At 40.5% G+C, this 25,032-nt stretch overlaps 2 protein-coding genes across 3 annotated transcripts; one reads left to right on the top strand and one right to left on the bottom strand.

The window, feature by feature from the left end:
* The first annotated feature begins 613 nt into the window (after positions 1 to 613).
* On the top strand, positions 614 to 19,152 carry CCNC (cyclin C). Of its 2 annotated transcripts, none has more exons than XM_075498450.1 (12): positions 614 to 802; positions 1,580 to 1,686; positions 5,424 to 5,508; positions 5,752 to 5,821; positions 7,341 to 7,392; positions 10,234 to 10,289; positions 11,575 to 11,610; positions 13,400 to 13,491; positions 14,226 to 14,293; positions 14,577 to 14,656; positions 16,606 to 16,724; positions 17,394 to 19,152. In XM_075498450.1, exons 1-12 carry the CDS (start codon positions 771 to 773, stop codon positions 17,446 to 17,448), a joined length of 852 nt encoding a protein of 283 aa, XP_075354565.1. In that variant the 5' UTR covers positions 614 to 770; the 3' UTR covers positions 17,449 to 19,152. The 2 variants fall into 2 exon arrangements, with proteins under 2 accessions (XP_075354565.1, XP_075354566.1); XM_075498451.1 differs by lacking the exon at positions 614 to 802 and adding an exon at positions 943 to 1,240.
* A 3,069-nt stretch (positions 19,153 to 22,221) lies between these two features.
* On the bottom strand, positions 22,222 to 24,840 carry TSTD1 (thiosulfate sulfurtransferase like domain containing 1). Its single transcript, XM_075498449.1, has 4 exons — positions 24,699 to 24,840; positions 24,338 to 24,508; positions 23,968 to 24,127; positions 22,222 to 22,643 (listed from the first exon to the last, which is right to left on the bottom strand). Exons 1-4 carry the CDS (start codon positions 24,799 to 24,801, stop codon positions 22,580 to 22,582), a joined length of 498 nt encoding a protein of 165 aa, XP_075354564.1. The 5' UTR covers positions 24,802 to 24,840; the 3' UTR covers positions 22,222 to 22,579.
* Positions 24,841 to 25,032: the final 192 nt, after the last annotated feature.

The following is a 25,032-nucleotide window of genomic DNA, read 5'->3' as shown; positions in this document are numbered from 1 at the left end:
GGGAAATTTAGGTGAGGTGGAGACAGTGCAAGACAAGTAAGTGGTCTTATTGGGATCTTGTTGGGAGCAGACTGGTACCGAATTTAGACAGCAGTGGATTTAAACAGAAAGAGGGCAGGCTTGGACTGGACGCAAGGAAGACATTTTTCACCATGAGGGTGGTGAGACAGTGGGACAGGTTTCCCAGAGAAGTTGTGGATGCCCCATCACTGGACGTGTTCAAGGTCAGGCTGGACGGGGCTTTGAGCATCCCGGTCCAGTGAGACATGTCCCTGCCCGCGGCAGGGGGGCTGGACTGGGTGGTGTCTGCAGGCCCCTTCCAGCCCAAGCCGCTCCGTATCTCTACGAAGCGAGCACCGCGCAGGACGCCTGGCAACGGCGGCGGCACCTCAAGCGGCCCCTGCCACCCGCGGCAGTAACGCGCTTGTTGTGTGCACCTGGTGCCTTCGCACCTCACCGCCACGGCGCCCGGCTGCGCTCCGGGAGCCTGGCGAGCCGTGTGAGGGCCGTCAGGACGCAGCAGCAGTGCCGTGCCACCGCACCGCGGATGGCGGCCGCCAGCCGGGCCTGGCGGGGCCTGGCGGGGGCGGGCGGAACCCGCGCGCAGGGGAACGGTTCCCAGTGCCGCGTGTTGCCGGCCGGCGGCGGTGGCGGCGGCGCGGGGCGGTGGCGGCGGCCGCCTCCTTCCTGCTGCCGGCGCGGGGGTGGCGGTGCTGGCGCGGCGGGGCCGGGGCATCGCGGGCCCGGGCGCCTCCTCCCCTCTCCTCCCCATGGCCGGGAACTTCTGGCAGAGCTCGCACTAGTGGGTGTCGCGGCCGCGGGGTGGGGGGCGAGGGGGCTGCGGGCCGCCGCCGCGCTTTGTCCATTCATTGCCGGGCCGGGCCGGGGCGGCGGGGCCGGGCCGGGGGCGCGGGGCAGGGCTCTGTCGGGAGGCCCGGCGGGGGCGAGGGGAGCGCCGCGGCGCTGGGCTGCTTCTCCCAGCGGCGGCGGGCGGCGGGGCCTGCTCCCCGCAGAGCCCTGGCGGGAGCCGGGCTGGAGTGCGAGAGCAGCCGGCGCCGCTCCGGCTCCTGCCGCCGCCGTGCCAGCCGGCCGGCCTCGCCTCGCCCTGACTTCCAAAGCGTTTGGGCTCGCCGGGAGCGGAGTCGCGTCCCAGTGTCCGTGCCCGCGCGGCCTTGGTCTCAAGCGATCGAGTGCGGGCAGTTGGAGTCCCCGGGGTGTGATATATTTATCCCCAGCCAAGGTAGGTAGGGCAGCCAAGGCTGAGCGCGTCGAGGTTTAAATGGGTGCCTGCGGTGAGCTAAATATAACGTAAACCTTGCTAGGAACTGACAGCGCGCGGGAGCTATACAGCCAGTTTGGTTTACGGCAGGTAAAGGCTACTCTTACTCCCTGCTCGTTAGTGGGTTTTTTTAGCTATCTAACTTGGAAAACCCTGGTGAACGTTCGCTTGAGAAAATTGTATGTGGTTTGGTTAAAGGTCACTAGCCCTCTAGCCCCGGCCTGCAGTCTGTAGTCTGTACAGGAGTCACTCGATATACTGTTGACAAAGAGTTGCTGAAATAATTTTCCCTTCCTTTAGTTTACAATGGATTTTGGATAAACAAGATCTATTGAAGGAACGCCAGAAAGACTTGAAATTTTTGACTGAAGAAGAATATTGGAAACTACAGATATTTTTTACTAATGGTAAAACTGTTTTATTTTTATTTCTGCCATAAAATCTGTACAGTATCTGCCGTGTCTAAATGCAAGTTTGAATTGCTTAGAGAATGTAATGTTTTCATTGTGATATTTCATATACTTTCACAACCAATTTTACCAAAAAAACCTGGAATATCAATAACGTTGTCATTTGTTAGTTGTATTAACACAATTTTAGGAAAACTTGCAGGCAAATTAGCTGCATATATAACATTTTAACCAGTGATGGGACAAAACATAGTACATTTTATTATTTTCGAGAGGTTCTTACCGAAAACATAAAAGGAAGGAGAAGCAAACAGAAACTGCTAAGCTAGCATATGAAAGGCTCCATGTCAAGCATTAATACTCAGACTGGGCTTTTGGTGGGCTCTTAGGCTGGGGTAAGTATTTTAGCTGATCTGTGCAGTCCTATTAACAGCAAAGCTTGAAAACTTGTTATTTGTGTTCAGTTAACGTTCTTTGAAACCTGCGCCACAGCCTGTGTCTTGCCTTGTGACTGATTCCCCAGCACCGGCTGGCTCTCAAATCGTCTACAAGTTTCTGAGAGCTCTTGGCAGGCAGCCTGTTCTCCCAAAGAGTTTGGGGCTCATCTGTGAAGTTATCTAAGACTTACTTGATCCTCCAAAGCATTTAACCATATGAATGGCCACACTGGAGCATATCAGGTTACGCAGGCACTTAAACTCTTTTCTGTGCAATTGTTCAGCGTTTAAAAAAAATCTGCCTAAGCAAAGGATATTGCTAAATAGTAATTTGTTTGCAGACAGCTCTTTAAATATTTTTTCACAGCAGCCCTTTAAAGTACAGAATGCTTATTTTTTCAGCTATCTGGCCAGACTTGAGACAGTTAGGTGACTTTCCCAAGACCCCTGGAAGATCTTATGTCAGTGCTGGAATGATATCTGTGGAAGATACTTATCCCAGCTTCTCTCTTAGCTTAGCTATTTTTATAATAATTGCGTATGCTGCAAATCTGATTGCTATGGATACGTCTATGTTATCGCTTATACGGCACAAGGAAATCAAGCTAGCAATGATTTACCTATTTGATCAATTCCTGAAATCCCTTGAGGTTAAAACCAAGTGCCATAGCTTCGTAATGCAAAAAGAGAAAACAGGGTACTGATATTTCTGAAACTGTATTTCTATGCTAATTTTCACGAGTATTAATTTGAATTATGAAATATGCTCTTCTAAATGTTTCACTTCAGTATTTTTCTTGAGTAAACAAAGGTTTACAAAGTACACAAGGTGGTTTCAGTTTGTGGTTCTCAGGCTCCTTTTCCTTGGCCTTCCTTGCCTCCCCTGAAGGTACAGTGTGTGACTTGCGGCAGCTGGAGAACAGCTCTGCCAGCATCTCCCTTGTGCGTGTACGAACACAGTTTACGCTGGAGGAGAGAGTGGTGCTGGGCTTTCACCCCTTCTGTAGCAAGGAGAGGCACCTCCATGGGGAGGACAGTCAGGGGCTGCTCTGTACTGGTCGGAACTCAGGCAGAGCTTGCCATGTTCAAACGCTTGATATGTGTTGTATCATCACCTGCCTCTGAATAGGGACCCTGCTTTGGGTTTATAGAGCCTCCCTCTCTTCTCTCCCACCTCCTGCATTACCTGGGTAGGGGTATGAGTCTCGGCCACAGCTTGTCACATTCAGCATGCGTCTGCCCAGGAGATGGTTGTTCCCTAAGGCAACCGAAAAATCGCCTGGAGAGAGGCAGTTTCCTGCTGCTTCCTCATTGGAAAACAAGTGCAATAGATCACCAACTGATTGTATGGCCATGTGCAACTACTCAGAATGTTAATACTGCAGAGAAGGAAAACTATCATCTTCTAAAATAGTTTGAAAAAGGAAATTAATGTTGATTTCTCCCTTTAGCTCACCAAGTCTTAATAGAGTTTTTGGTTGAAAAGCACATTAATTGATTTCCCTTTCTGGTTTAGGGCAGAAGCTGTAATGTTTGTGTTACAAGCTACTCAAGATATTCAGATTTAAAACAATTTTTATTTAAAAAAACCCACTGAAACCACTTATTTTGTAAATGTAAGGGAATAAATAATCCAATAGTTTCTTTTAAAATATCTTAAAAATTAATTACAAGTATTGGACTTTTTCCCAGCATATACAAGCTTCCATTTCATTAAGTCTCTCTAGGTTCTCGCCCATTTTTTTTCCCTAAACCACACTTGATTTTTCTCTGACAGCAGATGGCCTAACCATTCCTGAAAATCCCATGGGAGTGAGAAACATATTTGGAGAATTCTGTTTAGCTCAATATTTGAATTTTTCTGATGCCCTAGTAGTAGGACAGCTTTGTAGCCCCATGGTCAAATCAAAAGGGAAAAATCCTCTCAAACCTCTCAAGATATGCTGATAAATATTTTAATATTTGTACAGACATTGCATACCAGGCATAACCTCCTTTCTGGCAGTATGGCTCGTCCTACTGTCACTGGCAAGCTAATCTCAATTTGGCATTCTTCTCTTTAGGAAAAGAGTGATATGACACGGACAGGGACTTAATGTTGCTTTGGGTAGTCATAGTGGGTGACGAATTAGTTACCTTTTCCTGTAGAGAAAAAAAATGTTGCCAGCCATCAGCGTTGTTCAGGGTAGTTTTCTCCTTTTCTCCTACGTTCAGCCCTTTTCTAGCCAGCAGTGCCCTTGATATTTGTGTGTTTTAAAATGCCGTGCTGTTCATTAAAAGTGAGAGTAGGGTGTACCCTGACTGTTCCCCAGGGATACGGGATAAGAGCATAGGGGAAAAAAATCTGGATTTGCGTGCTTAAGTAGAGACTAAGAATTTAGCAATGACTTTTAACAGAATTGTTTGCTTTTCCCATCAGTGATCGCTGTCTTGATCTTGCTGTCCATATTTTAAATACATACTTAAGTGTATTTTAAATTACTGTTTTGGACGTTTCTGGTGAGGGAGGAAAGAAAGAAGAGGGAGTCTTAACACAGCCAAGCCTTGCTCGCAATAATGTCCGTGAAGAAGTATGGGAAAAATAACAAGTAACAACCTTATGTTTCTCTGTGCCATTCTCTATATCCAACCCCTGCTCTTAATCCCAGCTTGATGCCTCTAATTTGCTTGGCACCTTTCCTTTGCCTGGGAGGCCAAACAAGAGCTACCTGCACAGATGACACCAGGGTTGTTTCTTGGCCAACTGGCAGAGGACCACCGCGATGGAGCAGCTGACTGCATCCTCTGGTCTCCCACCCCCTCTCCCTAGACTAAATATGTCATTTTTTTTAACACCTGCTGCCTCTGCCAAATTTAATGACCATGTTTGTGTTGGCAGCTTTAGTTGTTTGAAAAAAACCCATCCATTTTGCATGGCACTGAAAAGCCGTAGACTTATATTTTAAGTGTTTGAATTTGTTTTGCTCTAAAATGGAATACCCAAGCTTTACCCTTCTGAGATTTGTGTTGTCATCTTCTTAAAGGTCATACTCACTTTGTACGCAATGAAGTCAAGTTACCTTTCCCTTTTTGAAGGTGTCCACAAGCTTCAGGATGCAGTGCTGCTTCTTCACCCGCAGGTCTGTAGGTTTACAGCAACACGTTGTCTCACCAGAACAACGTATCTGAACTGAGGGAGAAGACTGTGCTGCTGCTCCTTAGAATCCCCAGCACTAGTCATGTTTTGAGATCCTTTGCTATTTGGTGTCAAATTGTTGTAAAAACTCAACTCAAGCTTTTGTTCATTTTTTTTTTAAGTTATCCAGGCTTTAGGTGAACATCTTAAATTAAGACAACAAGTTATTGCCACTGCTACAGTCTACTTCAAGAGATTCTATGCCAGGTAGGACTGTTTACTATGATGGTACAAGAATAAAACATTTGCTAGGCACATTTTGGTAGCCCTTTTAAAATGCGGTTCTGTATTAAAAACAGTGCCACTTTTGTTTTCTGGATGGTGTAAAGCTTTTATGCTAATAAAGTTAACTTAAGCTTTGCTTTTTCAAAAGGAAGTGTGGTGCTCTTAATAGATAAATCGTTCTACGTGTATGAAACAACATATTATAATTTTGTTATAACATTTCAGATATTCCCTAAAAAGTATAGATCCAGTATTAATGGCTCCTACGTGTGTGTTTTTGGCATCCAAAGTAGAGGTATGAAGTATTACAATTTTTTAATGTAAAATTATGTGATGTATGAGAGAGAGAAAACGTTTAGGACTTTTAAATTTTTTTGTCATTCTTCATGCTTTGGGGGTTGAAACCTTCTCTTTTTTGTATAGATTTCTATAGCATTTAAGAAAAGGAGATGGAGAAGGCCTTCAAACATGTTATTTAGTATTTGATCTTTCACAATTTTGTCTGAATTGCTAATCCTGAAGGGCCTCTGAAAATTGGAAACAGTATTTTAAATGGCTGTTTCACTGTGATACAGTGTTTATATATTTACATACACTATATCTTGAATTGTGCAGTGTCTCCTTTCTGGTGTGTTTTTCCTTATTTATGTTTACTCAAACTTTAAAATGTAATTTGAATTTTTTTCATAATCATCCTTTTCCCTTTCATATAGTGAGGGATCCTCAGAGTTTACCACACTTTCATTACTTGAATTAAAAGTATGTTGTAGCTAATACGCTGCCTTTGAGAAATTATTATAAGGAACTGACCCGTTAGGGATAGTGGTGAGAAGGCTCCGTGCCTCCACCATTAGAAGTCCACTTTGAATGTTGCCAGGAGTTAGCATCAGCTGGGCACTGCTCTTAGTCCTCTGTAATGCAAGAAGTTTTTCAGCTGTTTGAGAAGTGTCTGCGTAATGGAAAAAAATCGAATTGGCCAATTTGTGATATGTCAGCACTAATGAATTTTACAGGAGGAACTCAAATACCTAGTGGATGGTAGAAGCAGTCCTACTAAACCAGTGTCTACAGGTGATGCTGTTGTCTGTACAAATAGTGTGATACTTTTCAGTGTTTGGAAGAGATGAAGGAAAGGAGAAAGACGCAGAGTATTGGAGAGAGTATTCTTTTATCAGTCTGTTAATTAAGCCTTTAAGAAAATACAGACATAGAGTGTATATATACAGATGTACCTTATATTTTAGAACAAATACTAGAAGTCTGTGCAGCCTTCCCTACGCTAAAGCTTCTGCAACTTTAGAGGGCGGCTATAGCAGTAATGATTCAGCTATGCACTTCTCTGAAAGAACACGGTATACAGAAAATTTTCAGCTTGCTGACTGTCTCAGCAGAGGAGCTAAGGCTTCATGGAAACATAATAAACAAAGGTAGTTAAAGACAGATTTCTAAAGGCAGTTTTCTCTCCAAGTGGGTTAAGGAAAAACAACATACCTTCTTGAAGCCCTCTTGTCTATTTTATATGTAGAGTGTTAGCCAACTGAGCTTTTGTGGCTTTAGTACCTTTCATAAACGTTTACTATTCCTCACAATTCAAACAACAAAGTAACTAATCAATGAAAAAACTCTTAGGTAAAGAGTTTACCCTGTTCACCTTAAGAAAAAAAAAAAAAGGAAAGAAAAAGGGGTGGGGGGAAAAAAAGAAATACTGCATAAAGAAGCACAGTTTAGTAAGAAGCCATTAATTTTAATTTGGTAACAGTGTGAGTATATGGTATTTCAGGTGGTTCACCTCATTTACCATTCTTTTTCTTCAGGAATTTGGTGTTGTTTCAAATACAAGGTTGATTTCTGCTGCTACTTCTGTATGTAAGTATCGGTGTTTTTCATTATACTGTAGTTAGGTATCTCTGTAGGGAGATCAGACATTTTCTTTGTGGGTTTTTTTGTTTGCTTGTTTTTAAAAGGTAGCTTTTTATCAAGTCGGGGGGGGGGGGGCTCGCATGTTGACTGCTAGGAGCCAGTTTAAGCCATTTAGAATAAATAACCTCTGTTTCTAAATATGGAAACAGAAGGGTCCTTTCTGTATTAGTTTTGGTTGATTCTGGTTGGAACTTATGCCAAGCATAAATAAAACCAAAGTAATAAAATTAAACTATTGAGGTTTATAAACAGTCTTGAGTAGTAAATTGAATTCTGAACTACTCAAAGACAGAATTGGAAACTTAGGGCTTTATTTGTCTGTTTTATAGAAGGTATGGCTCCATGGAAGTACTTGTTTTCAGAATTTTTGGTAGGCTGTATACCTCCTAATTTTTTTTAATCCTTTTTTCCCCTATCATAAAATTAGTCTTTGCACATGATAATTATTTCTAAAAATACATTTTATAACCTATATATTGTTCACAAATAAATGCAATAAAATCACACTGTAGTTACTTAATTCTCTATCTTTCCCACTTGCCTATATTTCCCAGTTCCTGTGACTTGCATCTCATGCATCAAGGTCTTAAAGTGAGGGCTTCCTTAACTGAATGCTATAATTTGACCCAGAAGGTCCAGCTGCTCTCAATAGGCAGTTCCTGGCTGTGCTCTTCAAAATGTAGGTCAGTGCTTTCAAAATCCCTCTTAGCCATTGAGGGGACAGGTGACTGGCTGCATCTGTAGCCTCCACATGCAGTAAGTATATCAGTCCATGGGGCTGGCTGTATGACAGTTCCACCACCAGGAACTGAAACGCATCTTCAGTGCCAGCATGACCAAAACCAGTACTGGATTTAGCGATAAGAGTTGCTATTTTTATGTCAGTAGCATCTCAAAGCACAGATCTATGTGGCAGTTTTGATGCATCAGTGAGAAAGTTAGATGGATTTTGGTAAATATGCAGTTGCTGATTTTACTTGGCCTTCTAGTCCTGAGCTGTGCTGTTTCTGAAAATCCCAAGTCTCAGAATCCCACAGAAGATTTCCCCCACAGTTCTTCTGTCAGACCTAGAAGCCCTGCCTGCCCTGATAAGTACTCTGCATTTCATGGAAGTGGGGACAAAAAGCAACAGGCTTTCTCTTAGCATTTATGTCTTTTATTCTACCTGGTCTTCCTTTACGAGAGTTGCTTCAGTAGCACGCAGCAAATTTTTTTGAAATCTTCATACAAAATGTGAAAAAAGATGAGGCAAGACAAGTAAAAGAAAGCTAAAAAAAGGGATGACTAGCGTAATAGTGGTTGGTTGAAAAGGTTTGTTTGCTTTTAGTTAGGTAGAAATGTGACATTAGTAACACATGCTTCCTTTGTAAGGAAGATAATCTCAGATTGGGTTCTGGCAACCTCTTCAAAAGCTTTTCGCTCTGTTTCCACAGCTCACTAAAAGGACAGCTCCATATGGTTATGTCTGCAGCTTGCTTTGTGGGAAAAATATTTTGTTTCCCTATCTTCCCCCTCGAAGTTGTTTATTTTTTTTACTATGTATCTCTTCAGTTTGCATGCTTCTTGAGAAAACTGTTTTATTAATTTTTCTCTTTCTTGAAATAATTAAAATTTCCAACCAGTAGCCTGGTCTTATTGTCCTACAGCAAATTTTCTACCAAAGTCCACCATAGGTCTAAATGTTGAATTCTTTAGTCCAGAGGACTGACACTATCTTTTCACCAAAGTGAATGGCGTACTGATTTTCTGGAAGTAGTATTAATGCATAATATACTGTCTCTCATTAATATAAGGAATATTGTCCACTTCCAGGATGTTTTCCTTGAAGGACAGGGACTTAAAAATAGATTTTTAAATGTTTCACTTGTACAAATCTCAAATCCACATCCTCAAGTGTACTTAAGTTTTTCTTTGCTCAGCATTCTAATATGGGATCACTGTTTTTGCAACTTAACATAATTCTTAACAGTGCACTATTTGTACCTGTTCTCCTTGTAAAATGCATGAGGATAATTAGGTATCTAAATCCGGGATCATCATAAGCTAGAAAACTGAGGATATATTTGAACATTCTCTTGGAGGAAGTGTCTTGAATCATATCATATGCCTAAGCAAATGCTTAGGTGCCTCTCTCAAGGAGAGAAACACCCTTGAAATGCCTGATAATCCAGTGCCTAGGACATTGATCTGCGGTGCGGTGAATTGACTTGCTTTGAATTTGAGGCTGGTTTTTGCATATCCAAAATCTTTACATCGTGGACATACGAGATCTCTTGGCTGAGCTCCCTTACCCTGCCCTCAGTCTTGCTTTTCTAAGACTTCATTACGTGGTTTAAAATCTTGCATGTTGAAGGATCAAGCCTATGTAAAAAACCCCACATGAAAATTCCATTTGGATTTAGTGTTGGAACTGAGATCCTGAAGAGATCACCAGTTTTGGAGTGACATCAGTAGGTAGATAGCTCTGTGAATGATAACTTGTGGAAAGTTAGGTGCCCATAAGCTAGTTGGTGGTTAACCAGAAGATTTAATAGTGCCCAAAGCAGCAGACAAGTGTCTGGCCGAGTACCTGTGCAAATCTGGGTTTCAGGTGTATTTCTCTTTCCCTTTCAGGATCTTAAATCTTATAACTTAACTTTTCTGTTTCAAATACAAACCTTTTGTACTGCAAGCAGTTATGCTGCCAAATGGATTTGAAAGGCTGTATACAGATGAATTAAGAGAAAGGGAAAGAAGTAAAAGTATTAACTACATAATTTTTAACATACTGATTTCTCTTTACTGTAGTGAAAACTAGGTTTTCATATGCCTTTCCGAAGGAGTTTCCTTATAGGATGAACCATGTAAGTATGCTGTTCGAAATACAACTTGATCAAATAAATTAAAAGACAAATAATTGTTAGCAGGAAGTCCTGTCTTTTAAATTCTAAGAAAGAAATATTTTCATACTCATATGTCAGGTTGCTCATAATTAGGTTTGGATAGATTATTGGGAAAGTTACTTTAAAAAAAGTAATAAATCTTATATAACCTCCTTTCCTTAAATTGTTGTCAGGAATGCTATAAAGAGAAGTGACGTGACTGGGTGACTGAAATAGTAATTTTTATATAGCATGATGATAAAAGAGATTTAGCTTTTTTTGAATGTTCTTGTTTGCAAATACATTGCTCCAGGGAAGGTAAATAGCCCTTGCACCTGGGATGCTTCCAAGCTTGCACACAGGAGCAGTTGGCTTACAGAAAGCAGTTGTATTTTTGCCTGTAAAATGTAATGGCTTTTGAAAAATATTTTTTATTTAAAATTTGGATTTACCAGTGGTTTTCAAGGCATTCTCAGTCACAATGCTGAGAAATTTTGTAGCTTTTCTTGAAACCAGTTTTGACCTGTGCTGTAGTATTCTGAAAGTTAAACAGATCTAATTATTTTTAGATCGACTGTGACAAATACTAATTTTTTGTTGGTTTGCTTTGCACCCAATCTAGAAAGCCAAATGATGTATCAGAATATAAAATATCTTAAGAGCTTGCAATAAAACTGCAGTGCTATTTTACAGATAAAGGCAAATGGAAATGTATTTGAGTACTGCTTTCCTATAGCCAAAGCAGTCCAGTCTTTTCCTTGATATCACTAATACATCACTATCTCTATGGAAAACGAGAGCTGATTTAATCGCTACACTTGGACAGAATATTTCATATGAAATTAAATCTGAAAATACTGTAAAAGGCCATTTGGCATGTTAGTGGCCTGATGAAGAGGCTCTGATTCTACAAAAGGACTTCTCTGTTGCTGTTAAGTGTTTATACAGTGGGAACAATTTGCTGCTGCCAGGTGTTGAAACAAATCAAAGTACTGCCAGTGAAGTAGTCTTTCATAGTAAACTTGATCCAAAACGTTTAAATGCATTGTTATTATGACTGGAGTTGAGTTATAATGGTGGTAAGGCAATGGCTAATAATAGTTTGATTTTTGTTTCATTTTGTAGTTTCAGATGAAATGCGTTTAGGACTGTTGGAAATATGTGTTGAGAATTCCTGTGCATTCATGATGTTAAACTGGATGCCAGTTAATTCTTTCTGCTGTCTGAAACACGCTGCTGTTTAACTGTGATTTTTACTTCTTTGCAGATACTAGAATGTGAATTCTATCTCTTAGAATTAATGGTAGGTGGGCTTTTTGGTGGTTTGCCTTCTTTTTTTTTTTTTTTTTTTTTTTTACTGTTGCCTCAGTTTACTTTTTACTGATGAAGAATATTTTGAATTTTGTGCTATGAAATATGCATTATGCTGTCCTTTTTTTTTCCCCACTCCAACTTTAGAATGATGTCCATGCAGGTCTAACATTTACATTTTCAGCAGAATGTCGTAATTACTGTGCTGTCATCTAGGCCGAGTGAGGGCGTTCTCACCTCCTTGTGTTGAAGCCGGGCTTCTCAACAGAAAGAGGGCAGATTGCGGGAGCAGTGGGGACAGGAGGAGTGTGTATGGCTCTGCATCCTAGTGGTTAGAGCACTGTTGGGAAGGGTAAAGCATTGTTCTGGAAACAATTCTGTTTCCAGAACTGCTTCTGTTTTTAAAAGAAAGGTAACTGTATATGAGTCCTGATGCAGAGACTAGGATGTCAGTGTCCTTATTTCTGCAGATGAATGGCCAGTTGAACATAAAGAGTTGTATTCTTTCTATGCCCTCTGCTTCTTGCCTGGAAGAATCTGGAGCTACACATACGTTCCAGCTTCAGTATGGAGTATCCCACTCAGGCTAGTCTATAACCTGATAATTAGAGTAATCTTCTAGGAAGTGAGATGTGGGTTTGAATCCTGTGAGGAAGAAACTGAATTCAGGGTCTCACCTTTTCTGAGATGGTGCTGTAACTATTAGGCTGTTGGATGAAAGGAGCGCAACGTGACATTTTCTTCCAGGCACTTTCAAAGAAAGGAGCTGTACCTGCTTTTTGTAAGGATTGCTATCCCATTGCTGTGTTTTCTAGGGCAGCTGAAAGGATGCAGCCCAGGCTTCTTAGGCGGCTTGGTAAAGTGATGCCTAATTTCTGCATATTGGTTGGACTTGGATGGGTTAGGCGCCGAGCTCGCTGTACTAGAGTAGTTCTGCTCAAGTGCATAGAAAAGGAGAGAGAAACCAGGGAGGAGTTTAGTGAGTTAGGCAGCAACTGGGAAAGGATATGTTTTGGGAACAGGACACAGAGGAGGTTGGATCAAAGTTTTTGTTTATGCCTACAGTTGCTATAACTCCTTTTTAGATATCCTGTTTAGATTTAGTCCTTGATACCTCTGCTATACATGGCAGTAACTCTTGAGTTTTGTACACAGGAGTTTTATCACAAGTAACTACATTTACAGGAAGTTACATTTTGGGGATTAACTTATTTTTCCAGTACGCTATGCAATATATAGTATGTATAATAACTGTCTCACTTCAGTGTTCAGCACATGTAACTTAATGTGGCTTTTCCCTATAGTATCCATATAGTTGGCTGCTTTCAGCGAGAGGGTTATTCCTTCTTGTTTACACCAACCTGGGCCTGAAAAGAGGGGATTTGAGAGCAGTGGATTTTTTTTTTTTTCTTTCTTTCTTTCCAAGCCAGTGTCAATTATTTTGGCGTGCTTTCCATGTATGGTATTTAGTGACAGACTGTTTTCTGGCAGTGTTTTGTATTTCCAAGTGGGAATTACGGGTTTGTAAGCAAATGAGGTTTCAGTGTGCTGCAGATGTGGCTTTCTCTGTCTCTTAGGGGAAGGACATTGACAGACTGGCAACCATGCTATGTAATGGTATTCTAGAGAGAGCACTGCCCTCATTAGGGCAGGGTTAGGTGTCAGAACGCTACTTAAAAAAAATAATCAGTAATTGACTTGTAAACCAAATGTTTTTAATATGAACTGACAACACATTCTGCATTGTAATCTAACTTTTATCCCATTGACATTTTTCCTAGGACTGCTGTTTGATAGTATATCATCCTTATAGACCTTTGCTCCAATATGTGCAAGATATGGGCCAAGAAGACATGCTGCTACCTCTCGCATGGTAATGAAGACAGTGATTAACAATAGTGCCTCCTTTCAGGAAGAAAGCAAGTGTTTTAACAGTTATGCTTCAAAGGTGGTTAAGCAAAAGCAGGCTTACCATATTTGAATACAAAGGGTGCCCTAGTTAACCTGAGCAGGTATATGTCCCTGACTTAGCTTATTCTGTCTTTAACCCTGTAATGATTTTACTTTGCAGTGGTCTGATTTTTATTTTTAGACTAGCTCTAATAGCGCAGTTTTTTACACTACTGAATGGTGATTATGAGTAGAGGTAATCTTTTTCTATCAACGTCAGCTTTCTGTTGTATCTTGTCGTAGGAGGTAGAAGCAGTACACAGGGGTTTTTAGCTGTGTTAGCAGAACTTTTATTCTTGAACTGTTTCTCAAATACAGAAAGACAGTAAAAATACTACTTTTATGCTTGCCCTTACTTATTTGTGAAACGGGGATAATTATTTTATGGTATACATCAACACCCTCTGCAGAAAGACATTTATGGTACTATAACAGTGCTTCCAAATAAACTTTTGCTGTGACTACAAAGGAAAAAGTGAAAGGCTTTTAAGAGATTTTTACAAGGGAAGAGATCTCTTCCCTTGCTGGTTTGCCCTGCAGCCTCACTGCTTCTATGATCTGGGAAACTAACAAAATATTTATAAACTGACAGCAGTTTTTGAAGCCATATAGTCTAAAGGTGAATAGGACGATACTTACAAGTTCTTTTTTGCACAGGAGGATAGTGAATGACACATATAGAACTGATCTTTGTCTGCTGTACCCTCCTTTCATGATAGCTCTAGGTAAGTAACACAAGTAATGTCTCTTGTCATGTTTAAATGGATGTGTTCTGTGCGCTGTCCTATCAATAAGCATTCCTTAGAGTGCCCTCATAAGGTGCCTCAGTTTGTGTTTCATACAGTACTGACAGTGTAGCCTTGCAACTTAAAAAGTCTTGAAGAAAAATCAGATAATTAATCTCAAGTTTTCTGTCTTGAACTGTATAGTGTTTATAAAAAATAGAATGTTTGTAACTGTATCAAGAATGGATCTTTGTTCAATATCTGTGTCACCTGATCTTTGCAGCTTGCCTACATGTGGCCTGTGTTGTCCAGCAGAAGGATGCAAGGCAATGGTTTGCTGAGCTATCTGTTGATATGGAAAAGGTACTCTGTTTTTAATTCCTGCCACCTGTTACGGACTGACCAGAAATGGTAGTCATGGTTATAAAACTACTGTCTTACACGTCTGCGGTACTGATTTGAACTTCATCCAGTGATCATATGTTAGGTGCTGTTGAAATTAGGTAGATCTCTCAGGGAGGGAGACAATGTCAGGTCATTCAGTTATCACCCTGCTCTGAAAGTCAAGACGGAGCCATTGCATAATGGCAGAGTGTTGCTGGTGTTGACATTTTTCAGCTGGAAATATAAAACCAATATCCTTTGCATTTTTTGCCAGAAAAAGAATTCCCAGTGTTTTTCGTCATTCAGGGTTGCCAGCAGGAGTTTGACTTTTAAATTCTAGTTCATGTAATTTTTCTGATTTGCCTTTCAGCATCGTGCCTACATACTGTTCTCATTGTCTCCCTATAAATGTATGTAGTATAGCAGAGCGTAAAACATTCTTGATGCTTTCGGGATGACCAGGACGGTGACTTCAGTCAATGTTAAACAGGGGGATGCCAAGAACATTCAGTTGAGTTCCCTGCTATTGCAAATTCCATGTCAAATAATCCCCTTCATAAATTTATCAGGTTCCAAGGTGCAGTTGTTCTCATACCAATAATGTTCTTCATCTTCACTAGTTCCTTTTACTTTTTAGGTTGACTTCTTTAACCTTTGTTTAGCTCCAGCAAGCAAGCCAAACTAGTGCTCATACTCCTTATCACACTGTTTCACTCTGCACACATTTTTTCAGTCTATGTTTTTTGAAACTGAGTGTCTGGAATTAAATAGCATATTACAGATGAGACATACCATTGTCCTCTGTGCCCTCGGTATTGCCCTTTATCCCACTGATGATATCCTGGCATTGTATTTGTATTCCAGGATTTGTCTTCAAATTTAAGCACAGTGTGGATGCTATGCTGCACCAAGAGCTCTGTGAATTATGCTGTCATGCATGTAAAAGCAGGGTGATAATAAATTGGCAGCAGAGGAGAACCAACCTGTATTTGACAGATAAGGTTACCATAAGCTTGATACTGAACATGCTTGAATGTTTACATGTCTTGGTTCTCATGCCAGTGATACAATCTAAGCTTGATTTGTTTTTACATTAACACTGCAGACCTCTTAGCCAACTATGACTTTTGTTTCAAGGATATATATTGTTCTAGCACTTAATCAAAGCCCGTGTATAAAAATAAGAAAGAAGTCTGTTTATTAATTTAGAGAATGATGAAACAAATTACGAACCAAACATTATCCACCTTTTATATTGAATATTGTACTAGAAGTTTAATAGGAAATTTAGGTAGTTGAGGTGCAGTAGATAGAAAATGTCCAAACTGGTAGAGAATGCTTATGCTTCCAGAACTGGAATATGAAAGTTCAACAATTCTTATTATACGTATATAAGAATATAATAAGAAGAATTTAGACACTCCTTGGCTCTTTATTTCTTGGAAGGAAAGAATTCAGACCAATTTTTTCTGGGTTTGGGCTTTTTTTTTCTTATACTGTGCCTCTGATGTGTATAGAACATTGATAATCATCAGTTACTGTATTGGTAATCCATGATCATCTAGCTGCAATCATGCTGCCAGGTGTCTGTATTTTCCCAGTAGCATAGTTATAAGCTGTGGCAGTAGTTGCAAATAAATAAATAAAAAGCTATTTAGCTTCCGGGGAAGAGAAGTGGTATATACAGTTGAATGGGAGGGAAAGTATTTTGTTCGGGCTTCCATTCACAATTAAATCAAAAAACTAATTATAGAAATGGTTGATTGCCAGACCAGATTAAATGTGAGACAGCTCTGTTTATAATATGAAAATTGTGCTGCTTAATTTCAGTTCGGGGCATGTTTAATTAATTACACACTTAAACTGACTATGACAAAGATGAAACTGCTATTGTGTCTGACCTTAGGATCTCTCTTCTTTCTAATCAGATTTTAGAAATAATCAGGGTTATTCTGAAGCTGTATGAACAGTGGAAGAACTTTGATGAGAGGAAAGAGATGGCTACTATTCTTAGTAAAATGCCTAAACCAAAACCACCTCCAAATAGGTACTGTACTTCCTTAATATACCTTTCGTACGGAAAAACTGGAGGTTATCTTAAGAATGAGTAAACATTTAATTTGAGGTATAGCATATGTTTTTACAGTGCAGACCTTTCTATTACAAATAGCCAGACTGATTGTTCAGGAGCGCGTGAGAAACAGAACATTCATTGTTTTATGGAGAGCGTTAATGTGATTAGAATGTGATCAATAAGCTTAGCAAATGTAAGGAACTGTGGTGTGGGGCTCTGTGGCTGGGCCAGATTTGTTGGAACTGGGCCTGCTTGATGTCGTATTTAATTACTGTGATTAAATATCACTGTTGGGAATCTGCACATGCAAATTCCTGTGCACATGCTTATGTAATGTGAACTTTGAAATGTTGACTTCAGAAGTAGATTCAGCAGGCAGCTGCATGGGGATATATTGAAATTACTATTCAAATGAATACACTGAAGTTATTTATGCATGCTGAGAGTAACCTTTGCATTTTTTATGAAACTGAGCAGCATATCTTAACCTATTTGTGTATATGTTGAAGTATTTTCCTTCAAAAGGTTTTTACTACTTTCAGAATACCGTATTTTTTAATTAAAAAAAAAAAAGACAAAAACATAATATGATGCTTCTGTTTGAAGACACGTGGTTTTTTTGTTTGTTTTTCTTCCAAACAGTGAAGGAGAACAGGGTCCAAATGGTAGCCAGAACTCTAGTTATAGCCAATCTTAAGACATTCCAAAGAATTTCTTTATGGACCACTTTGACTCAAGACATCCTGGGATCTTTCCTGTGTTCATGAAATGGACAGAAGGTTTTAGTAACATCTTTGACAAAGAACTTGAAGAATAAATAGCTTGTTTGTGTCAAGCATTTTGAAAGCTTTTTCTCTAAAACTGCATCATTTTCTCTGACGCTGGAGCAAATGTAGTAAGATTTTCAGTGTAAGGAATCAAACGTTAAACCAAGCTGCAAAAGGTTAACACTATCCACTCAAAACAAATAAATTATTGGTTTTATTTGCTTTGAGAAAATTGTAACTTGCCATTGAAGTGAACTATTTTTAAAGCGACAGTAACCTGAAGCCTAAGTGTAACTGTATTAATGACCTGTGTTGTCTTCATTTTGTTTGTGACTGAAGGAAGATAGTGCACTGTATGTTAAATCTATTCATTACCTTGAGTTTTGTTGATTTTTTTAATAATAAATACGGATTCTGTAACAAGTAACACAGCAATCCTTCAGAAACAAAGCCTAGAAGACCCTGCAAAGAATATTGTTACAATTTTAATGAAAGCTGCGGGAAAGAAATTCAGTTCCTTCTGTGGATTAGAAAAATGCTGTTTTACTCAGTAGATGTACTTGGATATTTTTGCCATGAAGCGTAGTAGCCCAGCTTACCAGAGAAGTGCAATATGTATAGTGATTCTGCAGTTTTCTTAAACATTTCAAGTGTTAGGAATTAAAAAAACCCAACATACTATAATTTTTTTTTCAAGTAAACGTACTGTATAGTACAATCGGAATCTTTCACAATCAAGTACAAATCTGGATATGATTGCTATTTTTTATGGTGGATTTTTTTTTTTGTACAAAAGATATACACTGTTAGTCTGCCTTCACTGTTAGTGTGAATTTGTGTGGTTCATTAGAGGGTTTATTTAAGAGCATCAAGCTTTCAGTGAGCTTCATACTGGCTAATTTTAATTGTGATGTTAGGAGCAACTCTTTAGAATAACTAAAATGGGATTCCTTGGTTAACTATGTGCTGGAGAAAATGAGATTCCTTCAAACAGAAGGCCATATCCTGTGTTCCTTACTCAGGCAGATATCCCACTGAAGTCAGGAATTGGCCTAAATTGAATTTCTTGATGTTTTTAGATAACTTTGTTTCTAATTAAATTCTGTACAATGTCATTTTGAATGATAATGCCGACTTGCCCAAGTATAAAAACTGAATGATAAAATAGAGTGCAGTAATGTTGTTCTCAATTTTTTTTCCCTGAAGCAACACATTTCACTGGTCTGAAATATTGGAGGGAAATTCTTGAAAACCCTTGCTCTTTGATGCGTCCTGGTTCAAAAAACTGGCCCCTTAAAAAAACCCTGTTTTTGCAAATACCTGTCTTTGCTATTGGCTGGTCATTCAGTGAAATACAACTGAAGTGTGCTTGTATGTAGCCCATTAGGCTACTAGCATTTATTTCTGTTCAGGTTATTTTTGTAAAACATTAGGTAAACAAGCCCAAACCACTTTGGTGAGATAGAAAATATACACATTTTGGTCTTTGCTACTTTTGTTGCCATTTGATCCATACCTTTTATAGACACTTGATTGATGAAGTGGAATTTGGCTATTTGCCTTTGTTTCTTGAAGTCTAAAGTGTGCTATTGTAATGTGGACTTGGGGAGTAGAAATAAATCAATGCAACTTGACCACTGTGTGGAGTTCTTAAAACAGGAACTGTTCTTTAGGTAAACATCAGTCTTCTCACATATACCACATAATCTGCTAAGAAGGCTAATGTTGTGAAAGTAGGGATTTCACACTATTAATGAAGAATTCTGGCTGGAGTGATTAAAAGTTTTCTTGCTGCTCAAGAGCCTTTGCAGACTTGACTTTCACACCTAAATTACCTATGTGACTTAAATCTCAGAGCTAAAATACCAGGCACTTCTTAATAGTAAAGAGAAGTATCTTAAGTCATTTCTCTACTGGGGAGGTGAGGATAGTTTTCCCAGCTCTGATTCCAGTGTGAACAGTGGGAGTCAATAATTAAGTGCAGTCAAAGGAACTGGATTCAGTGATGACTGTTATAAAAAGAAAGATTGTAAATTGGAACAACAGGAAATGGAACATGATGTGAATTCAACAGCTTTGCTACCAACCAGACAGAAAAAATTGCCTTTACTGTGCTTCATTTCAAAGGAGAGGAATGCATAAAAATGAGGTCTCTCATTAAAAGAGAGGTAGCCGAAAGTCTTCAGAGATTATATGGTTACAGGTGATAGCAGAGTGTCAAAACAAACACAGGCCATCTATGCCAAATAGACTTAAGGAAAAATCTAAAAGGAAGCAAACTGAACTGGATCAGAGAAGTTATTTAACTCAGAAAGCATCATTTGAAAAGGAAGTTATATCCACATAAGGAAGACACAGAAAGGATCATCAACTTTGACAAGCTACAAATAGATTAAGAAACACCTTGCACAAAACTACCGAGACTAATAAAAACTAAATCTACCAGGACTAATAAAAACTAATGAAAATAAAAGAAAGAGGTATACAGTGGCTCTCCTATTAAAAAACAATAAATCTACAAGTCTTTGGCTCAGAAAAGATAGCAGACATCTAGAAAAATAATGAGTGGTGTGAAGACTGATGAGGTGACAACTGTTCATCACTTCTGACAGAAGAAGCAGGAGCATCTGATGAAAACAACACATGGCAAGGTGAGACGCAACAAAGGGAAAGACTTCTCACAATGCGTTGTTAAACCCAATGCAGCCTGTTGTGACTGCTGGGAGTTTGTGTTGAAAATTTACAAATGCCCAAATATACCAAGACTTGCAAAGCCTGAAGGAAGTATCAAAGCACTCCAAGGTGTAAATGAGAATCTGGGGATTGTATCACTACATTCTTATCCTGTTTTATGCTCTTCCTCAGATGTTTATTACCAGCTGCTGCCGAACAGAAAATAATGGACTAGACAGATATCAGTGTGACCCAATATAACTGTTAAGTTGTTCATTTTTTGTGGCTATCTAGTTTTAGATGTTCCCAACAAACTTTAATGTAGCTATGAAAGGAAGCATTGGCCACTTACGCCTAAATCATGACTAAGTTTAGTTGATTAGATCTCCCTGCTTTGTTCATCTGTATACTGAAGTTTGGTGGCTTGGTCAATACAGCAAGGCATGATTAATTACACATTTAGCTAAATATTTTCAGTGTGTCTCAAATTTTCTATACAATCTGACCTTAATGATCTAGATTAAAAGGCATCATTAGTCCTGGTGAGGCCTGGCACAACGCAGCCAACAGTGGGCTTCAGTTGCCCCTGTGACTATGTGCCCACAGCACTGTGAAACTGACAGTGTAGGTCATGGTAAACAGGCAAAATTAATAGATCATAGGATTTGGCTAAATCCAACAAAACTGTTGGCATCTGTTACTCCTCCGGATCCAGTCTGAAAAAGACCTTTCAAGAGTAAGATAGTGAGTACTTTGCAATTACTCAATTGCAGAGTAATTGACCACAACAAGGTAACACCCATACTCATCCTGGTATTTTAATTTCACCTTACTCCCATTAATTCGTCAGTTAAACTAAACCAGTATTTTGGAAATTAGTCTAAACTCTGGTTTTTAAGTTGTTTGGGGTTTTTTTTTATGGATTGGAAATAAGGTATAGCAATAAGATTGCTAAAAAGTCAGTGATGCTTTGAAGAAAAATGCACTCATTACTCACTATTATGACAGCTACACTACAGGGTCTCTAATTATTAGCAAAGACAAGAGAACAGAAACCCCCGTAAGATACACCGTCAGGGCAGTGCAGCTAACACAGCTGGCTGTGCCAACTACGGGAGTTCTCCTCTAGAAACAAATGAGTGCAGAGAGACCGCAGGACTTACTAGAATAAAATTAATAGAATAAAATTCTAGTAAGATTAGTTACTTTTTCTTTGTTCTCTGAACTTGAGAGGGTATATTTTCTAGGTCCTCTTCTCACCATGCAGACTGCACCGTCAGAATGGAAGAGCTGTAGGATAAGTGCACATTGCCTGTAATACTGATTAGAGCAGAACCGGAAATTTTAATTCCTTTTTCCAGACATCCTGCAGAGTCCAGAACCTCTGTGCTAGGACTTAAATTTTCTAGAGGCCAAAGCAATTCACCCTTGCTAGTTCCCCTGAGCCACTAACAGCATTGAAAAACAAACAGAAAAAATCCTTAAAATTATGACTATGCAAATTTATAGGTGGGGATGGAATGGGTCAGTTTGGTTTTAAAGTTTAATACATGCAAATTAACATACATAAAAGAAAGGAGTTTAGTAACTTCCTTGGACACCTCAAATTTTCCAGCCTAAAATTATTATATCTCTGTAATAATAACTTCAAATACAGGCAAGTTCTCACATGATACTGAGCTGCTGAGGGAACAGAAGTTGTTGACTGAATGTTACAGCATTTTGTGCTCAGAAGCAGATCTGCATATAGGAATGGATATACTTCTAAAATAAGGAATCACACAACATCTTGAACAGCGAGTATTCTAGCATCGGGTCAGTTTCCCTTTGTATTTTCTAACCAGAAGTGAAGTTTTGGCCTTAGAATCACATAGTACAAACCTTAATATTTGTACTCTACTTGTACTCTTTGATAACACAGCAACTATTTTAAAACTCTAGCTACACATGAAGTATAATAAATCTGTGCTTAGGGCAGTTACCCCAATTCCATTAGAATATATGCAGTTTAACTATTCTAAACAAACTACCCAACACAGTTATTTGGGGAAGGGTAATTTTATTTGCCCTGTCATCATTAGTTTAAACAGTCATAAACTACATCATACAAAAATCTTAGTAAACATAATAAGCATGTGGGTTCTCTTCACATACTTTGACCAAAAAACACAGCCCAAAGTAAAGGTTGAACAAGTGTAATGTCCTCTGTTCATTTAGATATAATTTAAACCAAGCAGTTGATATGCATGGCTATTTGAAGGTGAATGTCCATTTACACAAGAAAACAGGAGTGGCCCGTATTCTGGAAGTGGAATGCACGTAGTTTGAATGTGAAAACCTACAAACCATGCTGAAGCAGTGATGGGGCAAGGGCTGGGGTAGTCATCTTCATTTTTTCTCTGGAGGTTCATGTTTTACCCAATCCTCAAAGCCACCAGCATATTGCTGAACTCTGAAAATATGCAGAAGATACAATGTTAAGAAGGACTCTTCTTGAAAAAGGTATGTAAGAGGGCATGGCAAAAAAAATCAGAGAAAAAAAAAACATGCAGAAATTCTCTGCAATCAAATATGCTTATACCTAGCTTCAATGAGCCAGATCGACTTTCCTTGTACTCTAATACCGCCTGCTTGCATGCAGTGTGTTCTGTAACTCTTTTTTTCCAAATGACACAATGCTGGAGATCAAACATCAAGCAAGTAGTAGCAGCAGGATTAATGAAACAGGTTGCCACTTCTTTTTTTTAAAAAGACAGAACAGACTCACTGCAGTGGGAGATTTACATGCTATTATGTCTAATACTTCAGATGTCATCAAATAAATGCAGCACACTGATCTTTACTTCCTTACAAACCTACATGCTCTATAGATCTGACATAAGCCTGTACAAAACTAAACTCTGGAAAACAAAAACCCACCATGCAAAACAATACTGACTCCTCCAATTAGGCAGCATGAAAAACAGGTAATGGAGAATGTTTTGCACTTATTAAAACAATATATTTGCAAAACAAGAACGTGGTTCCATACTTCTGACTAGAATTAGCAGGGATATTCCAGTTCATGAATTGCAGTTCAGCGAAAACATGAGCAAACAACCAATTTTTTAAATTCTATCTGCAGTCTTCGAGGCAGTGAGGCACCTTCTGGCATGGGTGTAACAAAATTCTGCCACCCAGATGCTGCTTTTGCTTCCGCTCTATCAATCTCATTGTCTTTTTAGCTATTGCCTTCACTGCTTTACTCCTGGCAAACAATGCAATGCTTTACTGAAAGTGAAGGCGTACTTTGTCACCAGTGAACTGTACAGGTAGAACTGCAATTTAACAAAGGGTGTGGTTTCATAAACTATTTAATCTAATTTAAGACTGTACTTCTACCAAAGAGAGCAGTTCTCCACCCTTCCAATCATCCTGTGTCTCAGGGCTAGCACTTATGAAGCTGTATAAGGAAGCAATGTCTCGGCAAGGGAGCCCGAAGAGGCAGAAGGACCCTTCAGTGGCAGCACGGTCTTGCAGCAGATTGCGTCACCTGCGGCACATGCGCAGAGCTGCTGAGGGGTTGTTTCACAGGGCGATACACCTCACTTTGCTGGAACACCCAACGGCGTCTTTAAGGTTCAGTGGAGACACGAGGAGGTGTCCAACTCAAATACCAATCGTTTTGTTCATATTCCACATTTAAATTTTTACTCCTGCCCACAAGAAGCTGAGCATGAGATCTGCTTCATGGGGGGAGGCCACATTAATCCCACCCTTACACACCCAAGTCATACCTGCTGAAACCCAAGGACATGGCAAAACTGAGTGCTTGTTTACTTCTTTTTCCTGCCAAACAGGAGAAAACCACAGGGTCTGACTTGGATGGCATCTTTTGATTGTACTGCTCCTTGAACTCCGTTGGGTCCATTTGTAGAGCTCCCACTAATTCACCCACTGGGAAATACAGAAAAAAAAGTAATTTATTCTCCATCCACAGACAGGCTTACACTTCAGTAAGGCTTCTAATTCCTCTGGAGGAAAAGTTTAGCCTCACAACATACTAGCAGCTGTCTAGCACAGCTCCTCTTTGCTCAGCCTCCACAGACTTGACCATCAAGCAAAGGGAACACCCAGCGTCTCCACGTAGCAGCGTTAATAACTTACGCGGTATGTTGATGGACGCTGGGATTTTTCCGTCTCTGTCGATCTCCCACCTCTCCCGCACGTCTATGTGGAGGACGTTGGTCTTCTTCAAGTCTTTGAGCTCTTGGTAGGAAAGGCTCGGCGCCCCGCCGGCGCAGAGGCTGCGGCTGGGGGCACCCGCCGCCCCGGGACCTGGCAGAGAGGCGCAGCCCGTGAGCCCAGCGCAGGCCCCCGCTCTCCCGGCCTCTCGGGGAAGGCCATCGCCCCTAATAACGTTTAACATATTCATACGGGGCTCCCCCCGGGCGCCGGCAAACCTCACCCCGCCGCCCGCGTTCGGAGAGGCCCAGCCGCCACTCCACCCCCCGCGTCCCCGCCTCACCGGGCGCTGCCGCCCGCCACCAGCCGCCGCTCGCCGCCCGCAGGGCCCGGAGCGCCCGCCACCAGCCCCAGCCCCCGACCCCCATCAGCCCGCCTCCGAACATGGCGGCCACCCGGGCCGTCCCTGCCGCTTGCCGCCAGCCGCCCGCCCCCGCCGGCCGGGGAGGAGACGGCTCCCCGGGCGGCACCGCCTTCTCCTCAGAGGCGGGGGCCCGGAGGCCTTGATCCGGCGTTGGCCCGCTCAGGGGCGCGGGAGGCACCACCGGTTAAAAACAATCATTTTTTTTTCCCTTGTGAATCCCTCCGATTTCTTACAATTTATGACTCGACGTCGA

Source organism: Mycteria americana, chromosome 3 (assembly GCF_035582795.1).
Source record: "Mycteria americana isolate JAX WOST 10 ecotype Jacksonville Zoo and Gardens chromosome 3, USCA_MyAme_1.0, whole genome shotgun sequence".
Classification (NCBI taxonomy): domain Eukaryota; kingdom Metazoa; phylum Chordata; class Aves; order Ciconiiformes; family Ciconiidae; genus Mycteria; species Mycteria americana.
This window is presented reverse-complemented; position numbering and strand designations above follow the sequence as displayed.

Coding starts and splice junctions, on each gene's coding strand:
- CCNC (XM_075498450.1), top strand. CDS start 771: ATGGCCGGGAACTTCTGGCAGAGCTCGCACTA. Junction 7,393..10,233: donor TTCTGCTGCTACTTCTGTAT/GTAAGTATCGGT, acceptor TCTTTACTGTAG/TGAAAACTAGGTTTTCATAT. Junction 13,492..14,225: donor ATGCTGCTACCTCTCGCATG/GTAATGAAGACA, acceptor TTTTTTGCACAG/GAGGATAGTGAATGACACAT.
- TSTD1 (XM_075498449.1), bottom strand. CDS start 24,801: ATGTTCGGAGGCGGGCTGATGGGGGTCGGGGGCTGGGGCTGGTGGCGG. Junction 24,509..24,698: donor GTGGCGGGCGGCAGCGCCCG/GTGAGGCGGGGA, acceptor CCTCTCTGCCAG/GTCCCGGGGCGGCGGGTGCC. Junction 22,644..23,967: donor ATGTCCTTGGGTTTCAGCAG/GTATGACTTGGG, acceptor GCATATTTTCAG/AGTTCAGCAATATGCTGGTG.